The sequence below is a fragment of the Anthonomus grandis genome, chromosome 15 (assembly GCF_022605725.1).
Source record: "Anthonomus grandis grandis chromosome 15, icAntGran1.3, whole genome shotgun sequence".
Classification (NCBI taxonomy): Eukaryota; Metazoa; Arthropoda; class Insecta; order Coleoptera; family Curculionidae; genus Anthonomus; species Anthonomus grandis.
In genome coordinates, this window is record NC_065560.1 from 5,358,893 (window position 1) to 5,375,890 (window position 16,998).

The window sequence follows — 16,998 nt, forward strand, 5'->3', positions numbered from 1 at the left end:
TAATTTTACAGCAAATTTAGTAGGTCATATGTTACCAGCAAAAAAAGTGGTAAACTTATTTTAGTACTGTAAATTTAAAATATCTGTAAAAATGTGAATTTTTTGTTTTGTAATTTTACTGAGGTCTTCTGTAAAATGTAAGCAATAATTATAGTAATTTTTAAGCAATACTACTAAAGATTTACTGTAGTCTTTTACAATGGTTTTAATGCAAATTTAACGATTATATCCGTAAAAATCCTGTAAAAAAAGGTTAAGCATTTTTCAGAGACCCTGTAAATTTACTATAACATTTTTGGTTAAAAAATGCTGGTATGTTTTATGTGTTTTTATTTTATATTTAGATATAATATATTTTTGCTGTAATATTTCTAAAATAAAATTCGTTTAAAAATTGTGGGATTATCCAGGGCTAAAAGCTTTTATGAAAAAATAAAAAGATATTTAAACATATCTTAACATAACAAATTTATTTTGTAGTGAAACAAAGGATAAAAGATAAACTTAACGGAATTAACCTTAAAATATTAGGATTTATTAAGCTATAAATATTTAACGTGCTTACATGCAGGAAAAATAATATGGACCCCTTATTGTGTTTGCTTTTTAAACTACATGTTTTGTTAAAGTATATAATGTTTAAAAGCTTAATTTCACTAAGTTTATTTTTAATGGTATATACACTAAACGAATGTAAACAAAACTACGTTAACATCCATATTAATACAAATTTTAATATATTTCCAAAACTTATGCGATTCCATATTTCTTGACTTTCAGGTTTAATGGTTGAAAAAACCGTATGCTATTAAAAAATTATATATTTACAGCCTGTACTTATACGTCAAATTGATAACAAAAGGTCGACAAATCTTCTTTAATGTAATGTGCCAGTATCCTCAGTGACTGCAGCGCGATTTCGTCCTGATCTTCGTCAAAAATGGTAAACTTCTTATACTTAGCTTTTTGGGTCAGCTTTGGAAAATGCCAAAGCTTTTTTAGTAAAAAACACAGGCCATTCTTTTTTAATACTCCCAATTGTAGGCGGATCAGTATTTGTTAGGAAATCTCTTTGTTTGTTTCTTCTAACAAATCTTTAAACTTGGTGTGGTCCAATACGATTAATAATTACTAGCATCATTTTCTATTAGTGGTTTCCACGTTAATGCAGAGCACCCAGCATTTCTATTAATGATTTTTTTTTTTGTGAATTTTTTTGCAGGAACGTTTGGTCTAATAAAATAACCTATTCTCTTGGTATACTTCTATTCATATACCAATTTCGATCTTGCATTTGGCTTACTAAGATGCAAGCTGCCTAACATTCGAATTTACAGGTATAATGTAAGATATAATGTAAGCAGGGAATTTTAACCGTATTTCAATCAGTTTTACGGGCTTCTGTAATTTTCGTGACGTTCTGTAAGACTGCCGGGTTTTTTAACCATATGGATTAATTTTTATGCAAAATGACTATATCGACAGTAAAGCTGTGATTTTCCTAAATCTAGGATCATTTAATAAATATAGTAAATTCACATTCTGACATGGTAAATTTGCTTTAATTATAACAGTTAATACTGCTGTAAGGTTGACGGACACATTTAGAGTGTATGGATGTTTTCTGGATGAGGTGTCTGGAAGCCATGTATTACATATTATAAATATCTGGAATGAAATTTAAAAAAGTACCAAAAGCCTGGAATAAATGTTGACCGAAATAAAATTAAAAAATTACTTTATGGCATAAAAAATGTTTAAACGCCACGCAATTTTTGACCGCATATAAAAATAGAACCAACTATTGTTTAATGTCAATATGACTTAAAACATAAATTTCGGCATTCTGCTATTGAATTCGGCATCCGTCAAGAGATTTGCCATATTTAATGTGCTTATTGAATATTTTTCTTTACTTAATTTCCATTTAAGGCATAAAAAATTATGTGAAATTAACGTATTTCAGTCATTTGCAAAAAAGGCAGATCCGTACCGAGGCAAAATTCTTATGTCGAAACGCCAAGGAACATTTGAATGCGCTACATTATTTTTAAGGGAATAAACAATGCTTGTAAAACCCAAAATAAAATCCAGGTCTGTATTTTCAGAAATTAATTCGATACCTGGTTCCACGGTACCAAAAATTACGATTTAAAAATCACCTTGTCATTGAGAGAAAAAACAGATTTTGCAAAGCTGTTAAGAAATTTGAAGTAAGCATCAAAATTGGAAAATTTTTCTCATTCAAACACTCTCAAATTGTTCTGCTATTAAATTTCAATTATTTTGTGGATATTTGTTTTTATGGTGCATTCACCATTTTGCCAGGTTTTAATTTTTTTTTTAAGAATTGTTTGAAAATATAATTCTCTTATGCTTTATAGAGCTTTTACTAGATCCTTACTAGATAATGGAGTCAAAACTCATCACCCTTTTATGCAGTGCAAATAAATGGTATAATGTCAATCTTAAAAACCACAGCCACAAACCAGAAAAAAAATAGAATAAACATTATTTTAAATGCCTGGAATAAAATGGAAAAATTATGGACTAAAAATTTAACAGTCGTATTTTGCAGATCTGGCCCCTAGCGACTACTGGTTCTTCACATATCTCAATAAAATGTTTCAGAAAAAGAAATTTGGCTCCAAAAAAGAAAAAATTAGAGGAGCTTTGGAATAATCGTATCATTCTTGAGATTATGTTGAGAATTTTACCTGAAAAAAATGTTGTTTTATAGTTGAAGATTTAATGATATCTTTTTTTATGACCTGAAAAACAGTATAATTCAAATAATAAAGCTATCGGAAGGCTACCTATCTATCAGCCATCACGCGATATTAGAAAAAAAACACACGCAAGTTTGACATTTTTAAACTTTATCTCACTCTCGATCGCAAAGATTTATGGTTTCTAAATAGTCATCTCAAATCATATACCAGTTAGGCATTTTCATATAGCAGATAAAAACGTTGGCATAACTATAACTTATAAACTGAAAAGTCATAATTAACATTTGCATGAATAATAGCGTACGCTGCGTAATTGAATATGCAACAACAATACGGTCCGTTTGGTTTTATGTTATTGATTAGGAAATTAAAATCGGTTTTTGCGGGGTCCTTTTTTTTTATTAAATAATATATCTGGAGTGTGACTGCAAGTGGTTTACAGTTTCCAATTTTCTTATTACTTTAATTTGTCCCAGTTTTTAGGCAAACACAAAACTAAAATAATAATAATAATAATAATAATAATAATAATAATAATAATAATAATAATAATAATAATAAAGGCGAGATTATTAATTTTAAATGTCCCCTTTGGGGTGGCCCACCGCGCCCCAATTCGCTATAAACATAATTATTATCTAACAGTAAGCCCCTAAAATAATTAGCTAAATATACACATACGCATACCGCACATGCCACAATGATTTTATATAATTAGGTAGCGAAATTCGCTTATCATGCTTAATAGCCATTAGTAAAATTATTAGGATCCACTTTGTAATTACCACAGTGCCCCGCGGACGGCAATTTTCTACAATCAATGACAAAAGTTCGGGGTTATTATAGGAGGAATGCAAATTTAACGTTTATTTTTATCTATTTAATGTTCTTCAGTGCCGTATGTTCCTATATGTGTGTAATTATTTTAACTGCCTGGTAGTAGTTTCATATTTCTTCCAGGCAATCAAAGGCATTCCATTTTTACTTCCAAATGTTAGGCTCATGTAGATTATGTACCTTCAACTGCCTGGAAGTAGTTTCTTATTCCTTCCAGGCACTATTTTCAGTTGAGGTTATCCCTTCTTTCTTTCAGGCAACTGAAGTCATTTCTAGTGTTTCTCGGGAATTGAACTGCCTTGAAGTAATTCCTTGTTTCTTCCAGGCAGTTAAAGGCATTTTCACTTACTTCCAGACAGTGCAAACCCCATGTAGATTATCTACCTTCACTTGGAAGACATTCCTCAATTTTCAGTCACGGTTATTCCTCATTTCTTCAAGGCGAGGCTTCAAGATTTCCAGACGATTGAACTGCCTGGAAGTAATTCCCTATTTCTTCCAGGCAGTCGAAGGCATTTTCTCTTACTTCCAAAATTTTTTATTTTGAAATATGTAAGATACTTCTACATGTATGCAGGAAAACAATAGTTCATTTGATCAGGGCAAATTTCCCAACCTACTAAAAACCGCCAGAGTAATCCCAATTTTTGTAAAATGTGACAAATACAATCCAAATAATTACCGCCCCATCTCAAACATGTCGATTTCTAGGTCTGACGCAATACCTTTTAAAATGTCTTACTTTTAGACTGTCAACATGGGTTCTTAAAAGGAAAATCTACTGAAACCGCATTCTTTGAAAACTTAAATCATATTTATTACAAGCTTGATATGAAACGGATTGCTGTTTGGATATATTAAGGCCCTCAACAAGAGGCTTCTAAATCATAAACTTGAATCTTTTGGCATACGGGGTGGGGGGGGGAGCTGCTTTGAATTGGCTTATATCATATGTATCCGACAGGCGCCAACTTGTCAAAGTTACATCCAAATCAGGATGGATTCTCAATTACAAACTTCTTTCTTTCAGGCAATTGAAGTCATTTCTAGTGTTTCTAGGGAATTGAACTGCCTTGAAGTAATTCCTTGTTTCTTCCAGGCAGTTAAAGGCATTTTCACTTACTTCCAGACAGTGCAAACCCCATGTAGATTATCTACCTTCACTTGGAAGACATTCCTCAATTTTCAGTCACTGTTATTCCTCATTTCTTCAAGGCAATTGAAGCAATTTCTAGTGTTTCCAGGGAGTTGAACTGCCTGGAAGTAATTAATTATTTCTTCCAGGCAGTCAAAGGCATTTTCTCTTACTTCCAAGTTGTGTCATTTAACTGTCTAGAGGTAATTATAATAGATTCATGCATAAATATGTTATAGGTTTATTTATTAATAAAATTACTTGTAACTATCAATAATTTACTGTTGCTTTTAGTAGTACAATATTTTTCTACAGAGTGTTACTAAAAGTCATACTAATATTTAAAGGGGGTCATTCTTTTCCTACGAATGTCTTAACATTTAAGATACAGAGTGAAAAAGTCATCTAACATATTGATCGAATTTGGTACATGTGAACTACTACTACCCCACTGGGTTTTCCTAAAATAAACATTATTTTTTAAATCCTCACTCAGTCTCCAGTAAATTCAATCTCCTGATTTGTCTGCAGTTTTCTTTCAGTAAATTTCATTTAAACTCTTGAAATTATTTAACGCACTCTTGTATATTATACTAAACGTAAGATGCCTTAAGGTTTGGCCTCACTTTCGTGATACATTCTGTATATTGTCAATCATAAAAATAAAACGAATTTCTATGAATGTTTGCTATAGAAAATTTTCTGATTTAAAAGAGATACCAACACGGAAAGTTAAATGTGTTATTGATATGTTGGTGAAAGAGCCAATGGAAACCCGCAAAGCATTCGGTTCGGTCGAATTAAAATGCAAAGAGAATTACAAAAGGTCCTCAAGTTTTGCCTTACCATCCTTTCAGGGACTTTCAATACGATGGTTTTATACAAAATATCCAATACTTAAAACTTAAGAATTACCGACCAATATCCCTGCTTCCTAATATAAATAAGGAAATTATATATCTGTTCAAGAAAATTATTTATATAGCCTTGAAATTTATGTTGAAAAACATAGGAAAGTCGAAATCAACAATTAGGGAGATATATAAAGCACTGAAGAAAAGTATTGCATCAATGAATGATAGTAAACCTACAACAATTTTTTTAGAGCTATCCAAGGCCTTTTATAATGTTAACCATTTCATACTGCTTAAAGAGCTAGAGGCCTATGGAATCCCCTCAAATTTTTGGAGTCATACTTGTCAAATCTTAGGCAGTCTGTAGTGATGGTCGACAATAGCACCAAAGAAATAAAAAAAAGCGTGCCTCAGGGGTATGTATGTTCTGGAACCATTGCTGTATTTAATCTTCACCAATGTCTAGTATGACATGATCATGTTTGCTGATTAAAACAGTAAATTCGCTGAGACTAGTTGAAATGTCAATAAAACGCACATATTAAACTTGAAACAACAAACAGGCCAACTGAAAACCCTTTATTGTAAATTGGGTATAGAGGTAGGAACACAGCTGTCAGCTAACTTTTGTGGACCTAAGAACTTACTCGATACAATTATCTTATCCCGTAAAACATGTTTTATTAATTCGATAAAAAGAGAGCTATTTACGACTTAGATGCTTAAGATGCCTGTAGCGTCTTACGGAATCTTACGCGCTAAAATACGATTTAACTAATGTAAATGAGGTACTGTAGTAGGTAATGAATTCTCTGGTAAAACATGCAATTTTCGACGAATTATTTCTGTGGAAAGGAAACCAATTACGCAGTCTTATTGGCAACACGCCGCTAAAAAACTATTATTATGTATTTACGCTCCTAACAGTTATAGTTAACCATTTAATGACCATAACTTATTAGACTGTATATTTAAATGGCAGCCAATAATTACTGTATTTATTTCATATAATTTATAATAAACACCCAAAATGGTAATTACAGACAAAAAAAGCAATAAACAATAGGGTAATAGAAAACAAATTCAAAGAAAATATACAAAAACTAAATTAATACAAAATCTTCATATAAGCAAATCACAATTGTAGAGTATTGAGTTTGAGATTTAATTAAGATAAGTTAATTTAATAAGAATTCTCCGATTTATTCGATTTATACATAAAATCTTTATTTAGCTCTATACCTGCCTCCCAGGAAATACTGTTTTATTTCTATATAAATGGAATCAAACCCTAGTGACGCTATTAAGCATTACGATTACATATACGATTATAGGTGAAGAGCTTTTATTATCAATAAAAAAAAACATATATGATAACACAGCATTTAGTAGTAGTTATTTATTTTATTGTATATAAATATAACATAACATAGTTTCAGAAGTCGGTAGTGGTAAGGTTCAAGCTAGTCTGAATACTCAAATCCCTACTATTGCAATATATTAGAAACCACGTTTTTAAAAGATTTATGTAATCATTATTTATTTTAAAATTATTCTGATAAAATACCCCTTCTTTAAGTCTTTAACCTTAATGCATCTCTCAAGTTAGAAGTACCAATATAATTGTAATTCTCAATGACAGAATTATTGAGCTTTTGACTATACGAAACAACACAAGCGTTTACTGCAATTGACAAGAGATTAGATTCCTTTCAAACAAACTCATACCCAAAAAATTCAAATCATTCTGAATCGCCAGTGTATCGTCCTAACAAACTGAAAGTCATTCGTAAACATTAGCCCTGGGCAGCAATCCAGTATCAGCTCTCTATAGTAGCATATAGCATTGATGCTGAATAAAGATTTGTAATTATATGGCTACAATGGAGCAAGTGTTTCGAAGCTTTTGTTTGTTATCCTTAATAAAAAAAACTGAATATTTTGGATAGTTACATGAACTTTTATGGCTGTGCCACTAATTTGAACATTCTTGGAACATTTACTGTTTTTTCACACCCTTTTGAGGGTAATTTCAAGTTTCACAGTTCCAGGAATGTCATGTTTTTAAATAAGTATAAAAATTTAATACTTAGAGGCATTTGAGTCTATTTTAGGGATTCTTAGAGCAAGTTGCAACACCCAAAACTCATTCATTGATACAAATTGATCACATTGTTACTTTGGGGTACAATACCAGACACGGTTTTATGTCATTTTAATTTGATTTATTCAGGATATCACAGAGAATGATTAGAAGAAAAAAAAATCTTTAATCAAATTTTGTACCAGTTAAAAGGTATCATATGCAAAAGCACCACATGTCCACCAATTAGGTTTTCATGGTAAATAGGTGGTATATATTATTCTGTTGCACTATCTATAAACTTGTAAGCGAGTAAATTAGAAACTAAATATCATAACCTAGTGTGTGCCTGTCCTCAGTGGCTTGCTTTCACAGAACCCTTGTTCATTGTTTAGAATATTTAACTGTACAAGAAACATAATTTGAAAAACTGATCTTAGAAAAAAACACAAAGGAATAAAAATTCTGAAGATTAGTACTGACATAGAATATTACTCTTGACTTGGTGATCTGAGCATGCCCAGTTGAGAGAAAGGCCTGTAATTTAACCTATAACATTCAATTACATACTTGTGTCATAAGAGTTTTCCTTATTGTACCTGCTACTTAAATTTAGGATTTATAGTTACATTTATATTATACTTCATTGTTGCTAATAATTTTCTTTAAATTCTGCGTGTAATAGTAGTATTTTTATTGAATATATTTGTACATATGTAAATTCACAGTGTTTCACTTTATCAGACTTTACACAGGTTTAATTTGTTAAAAATACAGTGTACCCTCTTAATCTTATTGGCGTAATAAAGGCTTCCGTAATTCTTTTAATCTATTATATTATAAACCCAAAAGCGACCTGAAAGAACTGAACAATATAAGTCAATATGGCACTGACTTACCTGTACATCGAAGTTATGCTGTTGTTGCTGCAAGACGGCATTGTCCACTTGGTGTTGCTGCTGTGCGGCTGCGTACTGTTGGTGTTGTGATTGGTCGTAACCTTGTCCCGGACCCTAAAAAAATTTGCTATTAATTAAAACGAAAATAGGATCATTTTAAATGTTGTAAGTCTCTTAAAACCATTTGATCCATCTACTATCTGGGAGTGTCTTATTTAGATTTACAAATTGTACTTTTCTTGTCAGTTTATGAACACTAAAGGTGTAGACCGGGGTGGTTTTACGATTCAAGGCTCAGGTTTTAATATACCATGGGGTATTTTCTAACGCCACATAAAAGTAACATAAAACGGTAATTTTTACTCATAAACAGGCATGCCACTTAACTATATTTTAAACAGTTTTTTTTATAAAATCCACAAAATTAAACTTGGGAGACCTAAAGCTAAATAATTAGGCGAATGTGCTTAAGATGACATAGTACTTGTCCCAATCCGTTTAAATATTCGGGCCACAAGCAGCAAAACGTCATCAACACATTGTTGACACACAATTTTTTGTTGTGTTTAAGTAATTTGACATGAGCCCTGATTAATGTGCTTTATGAATACTAAAAAATAATGAACATAACCTCGAAGTTGTAAGGTAGCAAGTTCTGTCAATATTTTGTGGCTCATAGGGTAAGATGACAGAGTATGTGATTTTACCTTAATGTTCTTTAGGATAAGTAAGAATATTTGAAAATCCTATTTAATTTGCAGGAAACATGCTCAAAATCTAACGCGGTTAGGACATACTTACATAACTGTTAAAAAGACAAAAAAAACCTATAGGTGTCACTATTGATTCTATATTTGGAGTTGAAATTAATGCAGGTTACGTTTTCTTTGGAAATAAAGTAACAACAATGTTACAAAGCTAATAAGAACCTTTATTCTCGATTTTCAGAGCACACGTCCCAGAATTCAGTCAAAATTTCTTCCCTAAAGCAAAAACCTCCTAAATAATGACATTTCCTTACCTGTTGGCTCTGATCAAAATGATCGGCAAATTGTTGATTAACACTCTCGGCGAGGGTAACTCCCAAGTGGGGTCCTAGCGCGTGATGGGGTGGCAAATGGTGCAGAGCGTGCTGCTGGTGAGGGTGGAGTGGTCCTCCGCCGCCTCCATCAACTGGGGGAGGTTGTTTGAGTAACACCCCCATGGTGGCGGGATCGAGACCACCGATGCCTCCCGTGGTCACAATTCCGTTCTTCGTGTGATCTTCCTCGGCGGGCGATGGTTGTCTGCTACCGGGAGTGCGACTGGAAAATACCACACTAAATATTATTCGACATGTTTCTTATATTTGTCTATGGGGAAAAAGGGACATATTTTTCATGGGTGATGCATATCCAAAGCATATTCTTGGGAGAGTTGTGTTTTGTTAAATTATCTGTCACCGTGTACCATTTAGTAACTATGGAGCACTGGCCCAATGAGCAACGTGCTTTTGATAAATTAAATAATAACTGTAACGTAAAAAAAAAACCGTTATACATATAATACGATGTCGTACATGGGAATCACTGTTTTCCTACTTTCCCTACTTTTTTGAACATGAGAATGATAACACTATTACGGTCGATTTCGAGCGTTATACCAATATGATTAATCAATTTTTTGAGTCAGCAATTAAACAGATTTCTACAGAACAACCCATCGTGGTTTCAGCAAGATGGTGCTACTTCCCACCCCACAAGTGCGGCCTTAAACTCTTTTCGAAGATTGTTTTCGAACACACGTTATTTCTAGCGAGGAGATACTGAATGGCCTGCAAGATCGCCAGATCTAACGGCTTGTGAATAGTTTTTTAGGGGCCTACCTACATCAAAAGATCTTCATTGTTAAACCAAGAAGCTTAAAAGGAAAATTATTAAAAAAATTGCTATTGTTTTCGTTGATAGGGTTATGGAGAATTTCTACTTTATTGGAATAATTTTTAAGAAATAAAAATTATATATAACTGGCTTTATATTTTTATTGGCTGTATTTTATGTAAATTACATTAGCGTTGAAATCTTAAGGTAATCAAAACTTGCCGCTCCCAAGGACCACCTTGTATTTCATGTCATGTACTATTAAAGGTATTATAGGTTCTCTAATAAAAGGTTTTGATCTTCGTAGCAGGCAGATACATTTGGCAAAAGCTCCTGGGTCCCTAGAATCGCTATCCTAATTAGAAACCCTTTTCAGCAGATATTTGAAGAAATTATTTATTACTCTACTACTTAAACCTTCTGAACATAGAAAATGCAGACCCCTGTGTGGACCTAATATATCAAGCAACCTGGACTGTAGTGGACTACACATGGGGTTGGTAAAACTGGAATTTTTGATAGACAAAGTTCCCTTATCAGTTAGACCAGATTCAATCACACACTCTGCATATTCTTGTCCACAGACCCCAGAAGAGAAATCCTGGACTAAGAATAATTATTGAGAACTCCTGATTGCACAAAAAATTGAAATTTACAGTAGACTTTTGTTAACTCAAAACAGAACTCCCTATATCCTGATCTTTTCCAGAAAAATTCCAGTCGTTTCAAGGTTTTGAGTTTGAGTTATTGCGTTCAAAAGAATTTAAACATTATGCCCAGTGTTTTCAGCAATATGCAGATTCTGGCCTTCCAGAGCCTCTAGAAGAGTGGAGGAACACTTGGGCAAGGAACAGTTATTAAGGGACTGGAACTGTTTCCCTGAATGTATTATGTGCAACTGACTGATTAATAATACACAAAAATCTGGACCATTTCTAGGACTCGTAGAATAATTTTTTCAGACTTTTGCTATATCATAAGTTTACCTCTGTCCATCCTGAGTATCAGGCAGTTAAGTAAATTTACTCTTCTTATTTCAGTTTCACACCCACCTCTGCCTAAGACATTATTGATATCGTCAGTTTGTCTCTGTCCCACTCATTATCAGGCAGTTGAGTGATTTATTTATTGGCTCATAACATCCCTCTCTGTATACCGACCTTCTTTAAAAACTATACAGCTCTCAAGTCCCCAATAAACTTTTAGGCCTAAAACCTTCAAGTCGTTTGAAGAATTTGAATTTGAGTTATTGCGTTCGAGAGATTCAGAATCCAATAAAAAAGTGAAAATATTCTAAGAACACCTAGAAGTGCGAAATAAATAGAACATAGTCTTGCTGAGGAACATTTAAAAATCAGTAAAACTTATTGGTGGTAAAGAACCTTACCAAGTCTGGGTAGGTGAATTCAAATTTGTTCTCTTGTTACATACATCGAGGAAAAAGGCGATTTAAATTAACATCAGATGGATAATTTAGCTCTTTTCTGGCATAACCAAAGCAGAAGAAGTGTGTTTGTCCTTCAGCTATAGAAACTTCACTGGATATCCAAGGATCTTGAGGTGTTTCATACTGCTGAGGAAGTTTTTGTTAAGTATATAATAGGCCTTGGTGTGTAAAATGATAATTTTTTGAATGGGAATTGTGTCGCTATCGCCCTCTTGAATTAGTGTCTTCTTTTGATAATCTGTTGCCATCTGATATAGGAAGGTCATCATTGGTCTATAAAATAATAACCCAAAAACGCCCGTTAAAGCTGCCCCTTTGAGATAAAATTCCAGTTATTTAAACGCTAATCCTCTAATATCATCTGAAAGTGTATCATAAAGTGTTGGCGCGGCATTACTTTGAATGGGCCCTTTAGATAACCCTCTTAATTAGTAATTAAAACTTTTGCTTCCCTTTTTCATTTGTTGAGAATATAATTAGAAATATCGTGGATAATATCAATCTAGAGGGAAGAAATTAGGATGCGAACAAGTGATGACTTTTGCCATTAAGAGCTTTAGTTCCAAATATTGGAAGACAGATAGTGTAATGATCTGCAAACTCTTAAATGCATGGAACTATAAGGAGGTTCGAAAATATAATGGAACCTTTCATACCACCAGAGGGGGAACACACTATTGACACTTCTTTATAAATATATAAAATTTAACCTTATCACTTATTTTTGGCTCAGTGGTTGCAGATTTGCCATTTCTCTGACCTTTTTATTTAAATGCTAGGAATATCCTTTGCTGTCGAATACATTAGGCGAGGGGAGAAATTTATTTACGCAATTTTCATATTTCTTTAAGTAAACGTAATTAACGAGAAAAAAGGGTGAAAATAAAAATGCACGTTTAAAAATTCCCCAAGGTGTAGCTTATTAACAAACGTACGCTTACGAAATTAACCCTCTGGGAGGAATTTTTATGAAAAAGCAAGGTATGCAACTTCCTAATTACAGGAAACCCAAAAGTGAATTACTTAAACCCTTTTCAGGTCAAAACCTTATTCGCATTCATGATCATATTCAATTCAACAGGGCAAAAATAAACTTTTAAGATGTTTGGTCGAGCAAGAGAGATATTGTGAACTAGATACAAAGAAATTGCAGATATAATCAAAAATTACTAACTGGCGATCTATCTCATTGACATTGAATTTTCCAAAAAAAGCTCTTGATATAATTTGTCACAATGAATTTATAAGAAACTCTATATCTGAAGTGCTATTTGGATGAACATTCCAGGATCCAATATTGTTTTTTACCTATAATAACAATTTTGTAAAAGTTGAGTCACAAACTGTGTACCAATGATATGGGAATTCTTTATGTCAACCTAACGATTAATTTCAAACTCTCATATACTTCAATATTGTAATGGAGTTGCATTTATGGTATTTTCCTGTTTTTATTAGCACGAGGTTAGTTGTGATAGCTTGGTTCTGACCTTCAACCAGTTTAAGGCAATTTTTACTAGCATTTCTATACCAAAAACCAGTCACCACAACTAAACATCCTTTTTTGTTTACTGGACCGCTACTAGGCACCTTACACCACGACACAGTTTTCCATTTTAATAAATCATTGTCTCTCTAAATTGCAGAATTCATTCCTTGCATTCTAGTAAACAAAGAAAAATATATAACCAAAACATTATATAACTCAATCAAGAAAAACAGTGGTGAAAGCTCCTATTTGTGTCCAAATCGAGAATGAATATTAAACATGCGTGAAATCGCTTAAACCAAGACTGGTCAACGAGGTGGGTATTTTTCTATTATAAGTACACATTGTCATTGAATATTACAAGACCTTAATTTATCAATAAATAATTATCTGTGATTTACACAAGGTGTTGAATGTGGTTTATGGAGAAGAATTGTTAACAGTAATAAAGGGTTCAGTTGAAGCATTTACCAGAAAAAAGAATCCAATATTAAACCTTCTAAATTCATTTTGAAAATTTTGTTTTAATCTGCACTATTCTAAGTCTCATATTGTTTGCTCATAATAACTCTCCCTGTATACCGATCTTCTCCAAAAAGTATACAGCTCTTCAGAGCCCATTGAACTTTTAGACCTGAAAATTCCAAGCGCGTTTGAAGGTTTTGAATTTGTGTTATGGCGTCCGACAAGAATTTGACATTATACCCAATGTTTTGAGGAGTGTGCAGATTCTTGTCTTTCTAAAACCTCAGAATTTAACTCCAGGCCTCCGAATGCACAAAGCTTAGTGATTACTACAAATCAGATTGTGGAGATTCTTGTTTTCTGGTTACTCCAGAAGCATTAATGAAGAGCCAACAGTTAGAAATCCTGAACTTAAAGCGGTCCTTGAAGCTTCAATATGCAGATCAATAAATTGTTATCTGTGATTTATATAGGTAGGTGTTAAATGTGGTTTATGGAGAATTGCTAAAAGTAATAAAGGTTTCGGTTGCAGCATTTACCAGAAAAATCAATCCAATATCCAAACACCTTCTGGATTCATTAATTGTGAGATTTGGAAATTTTGTTTCAATCTGCACCGTTATTTATTTAATATGTAAGGCACTATCTTAAATATGCTTTAAAATGTTGGTAACATTTGGACTATTTAGACTGAATAGTTCAAATGATAAGATAGAAAATGTCCGAAAGTCAATCTGTCTGTCAAAAGAAAATTGTTTGAAAATTGTTCTGTTTTTTTCTCTCAATGGTACCAATAAAAAATTAAATCACAAGGAAATAAATTAATAAGCAAAATAATCAATTATTAATGCCTCAGAGATTCACATTAGAAAGATTCTAAGTAGTTCAATTAAGTTTCTGGTGACAAATAACATACATCATCAGCATTTTGTCAAGTGCCTTATTTTATAAATAGATAGATAGTTACTGTTATCATTTGCAAAATCTTTTTAATTAGATTATGATTTTAGATCTCCTAGATCTATTGAATCTATGAAAGGTTGGTATCAGGTTGTTGCTTTTTCTAGTGAAGCTAGTTCTCTCACTATATTGAAAAAACAAACAGGTTCCTTTTGACATAGATTACACAAACAAGGATATACTGGCAGGGAAACGTGATCTTGAGTTTACGAAAGAAATGCTTACATGAGTCTTGATAATGTACTTCAGCCATCACCCGTACGCATTTGTGCTAAAGAGCCAATATCTCAGATACCTAGAAGAATTTCCTCCACATAAGAAATAGCCATGGTAAGCCATAACTAGTATTTGTCTTTAAACATTCCTAAAGGGATTTCTAATGAGAAAAGTTATACCAGATACTGTATAGTTGGCTCTCTACACTCGGCAGAATTGAAACAGTAGATCTTAAAGACTGATTGGAAGGGTGATAGTGCTCCAGTTAAGTAGAACCGTCCAAAAATAATGTTTGTATTTTAAAGAGAACCACTTAACTAAAACTTCAATAACTAGACAATGAATAGGCGTATTTCTCTCGAATTGAACGGATGATATTCAGAAGAATATTCTTTGCAAATATTAGTGAAAATTCAAAGTAATTCAGGCAAGAACTTCAAGGCTATTGGTCATTTACAGTAGTGATGTTCAAAAACAATGTTGGCTCTTTAAGTGACAACTCAACTACACTTTTAATAACGGGACTTGCTGTATATTCCTATTAGGCAAAATGTATAACCCTCAGAGCAATATGCTTTTTAAATGTTTCCTATAATTGAAACTAATAGAGGCAAAAATTAGATAAGTGAAAGTCCAATAACTGGACAATGAATAAGGATAATCCTGTCAAATAAAATATTCTGTATAAATATTAGTTAAAGTACAAGTAGTAGTAGTAGTAGTAAGGGTGGGGGAGCTTGAGCTCGGCAAGTAGGCCTGAGCAGTCCCTTTTCGCCAACCCCAGAATCTCAATCCGCGGTCTCCACTGAGTCGGTCAGTCCTTTTATTAAAGGCTTGCACGTTGTCCCAGTCCAGATCTTTAAGATCTTCCCGCTGGAGTGTCGTTGCTCCGAAAATGTTCCTTCTTAGGCGACTCCACCTATCACAGATACCTAGTATGTGGTATGAAGTTTCCTCCCCTGTACCGCAATTCGGACAGAGTGGGCTTTCTCTTATACCAAGAAGGTGTAGATGTCTGTTTAGACTGTTGTGCCCGCTTAGGATTCCCACCAAGTCTTTGATACTTTGTCTTGGTCTTTGTTAGCAGTCGCCTTGCTTTAGAGCCGTCATGGTCTGGTATCATTTCCTTGGCCTGTCTACATCCTTCTCCAATTCTTCCTTGTTTTTTCCCAGGCCCAATTATTAAGTGCCTGGGAGATTTGTTTTTTGCTAAGAGCGAGACAAGGTTCGGGGCCTACGAAGGGGTTAACGGAACCTTGTGTTGCCAGTTCGTCGGCCCGCTCATTGCCCTCAACACCTTGGTGTCCTGGGACCCACCTCAGTCTCACTTCCTTGTGTGCTGCAAGCCTTTCCAATGCGTCTCTGCATTCCTGGACTAGCGCTGAGCTGGCCCCGGGTTTCTGAATCGCCTTGAGAGCAACTTGACTATCGGAGTAGTTAAGGTACAAAATAATTAGTATAGGAATTGAATTGTGTAAAAAATGTTGTAAATCACTAATATTGAGCAAAACTAGTCAAGGGCCTAGAATGGAACCATGAGTATGTCAAAGAATAAAGAAAAAATAAGTAGGCTAAAATAACATTTAATGATACCATGTGGGACATAATAAATCATGAAAGAGGCAATGTAGGAAAAAAAATCTGCACCCTCGACTACCACTTCTAATACTTCTAATAAATTTTGTTCATTAATTGCACGCACTCTAACAAAAATATTCCACAAGTTAATCCTGTACTAATTAATCATCACTCAACTTTTGTGACCCCAATTCAACAATTTTCCTTTTCTGAAGTAAAATTTAAAGAGGTAGGGAATATAATAAATAAATGATTTCAAAAAAAAGCAGATATATGTTTGGTATTTGTGTCAAATTGGTGAAATCAATTAAAAGTTTGACAATAAGTCCTCTGACAAAATTAATTTCTCAAAAGAGCTTTAGCCACTCTAATATTCAAGCAGGGGCATAGACAAATGTATATCAGTGGAAATATCAGACTTTCGAGAATTCAATAATTTGTTTG

At 33.3% G+C, this 16,998-nt stretch overlaps 1 protein-coding gene and 1 long non-coding RNA gene across 8 annotated transcripts in view; one reads left to right on the forward strand and one right to left on the reverse strand.

Moving 5' to 3' along the window:
- The window catches only part of LOC126744996 (uncharacterized), a 431,319-nt gene that overhangs the window by 297,038 nt on the left and 117,283 nt on the right, over positions 1-16,998 (forward strand). The window lies entirely within an intron of this gene.
- LOC126744986 (pumilio homolog 2-like) overlaps positions 1-16,998 on the reverse strand; it is a 335,676-nt gene that overhangs the window by 215,649 nt on the left and 103,029 nt on the right. For 6 of the 7 annotated variants that reach the window (XM_050452614.1, XM_050452613.1, XM_050452610.1 and 3 more), the window contains 2 exons: positions 9,562-9,859; positions 8,541-8,654 (listed from right to left, as the gene is read on the reverse strand). In XM_050452614.1, the coding sequence (XP_050308571.1) occupies positions 8,541-8,654; positions 9,562-9,859 (412 nt within the window). The remainder of the gene's footprint in view (positions 1-8,540; positions 8,655-9,561; positions 9,860-16,998) is intronic. The other variant, XM_050452611.1, reaches the window with a different exon arrangement.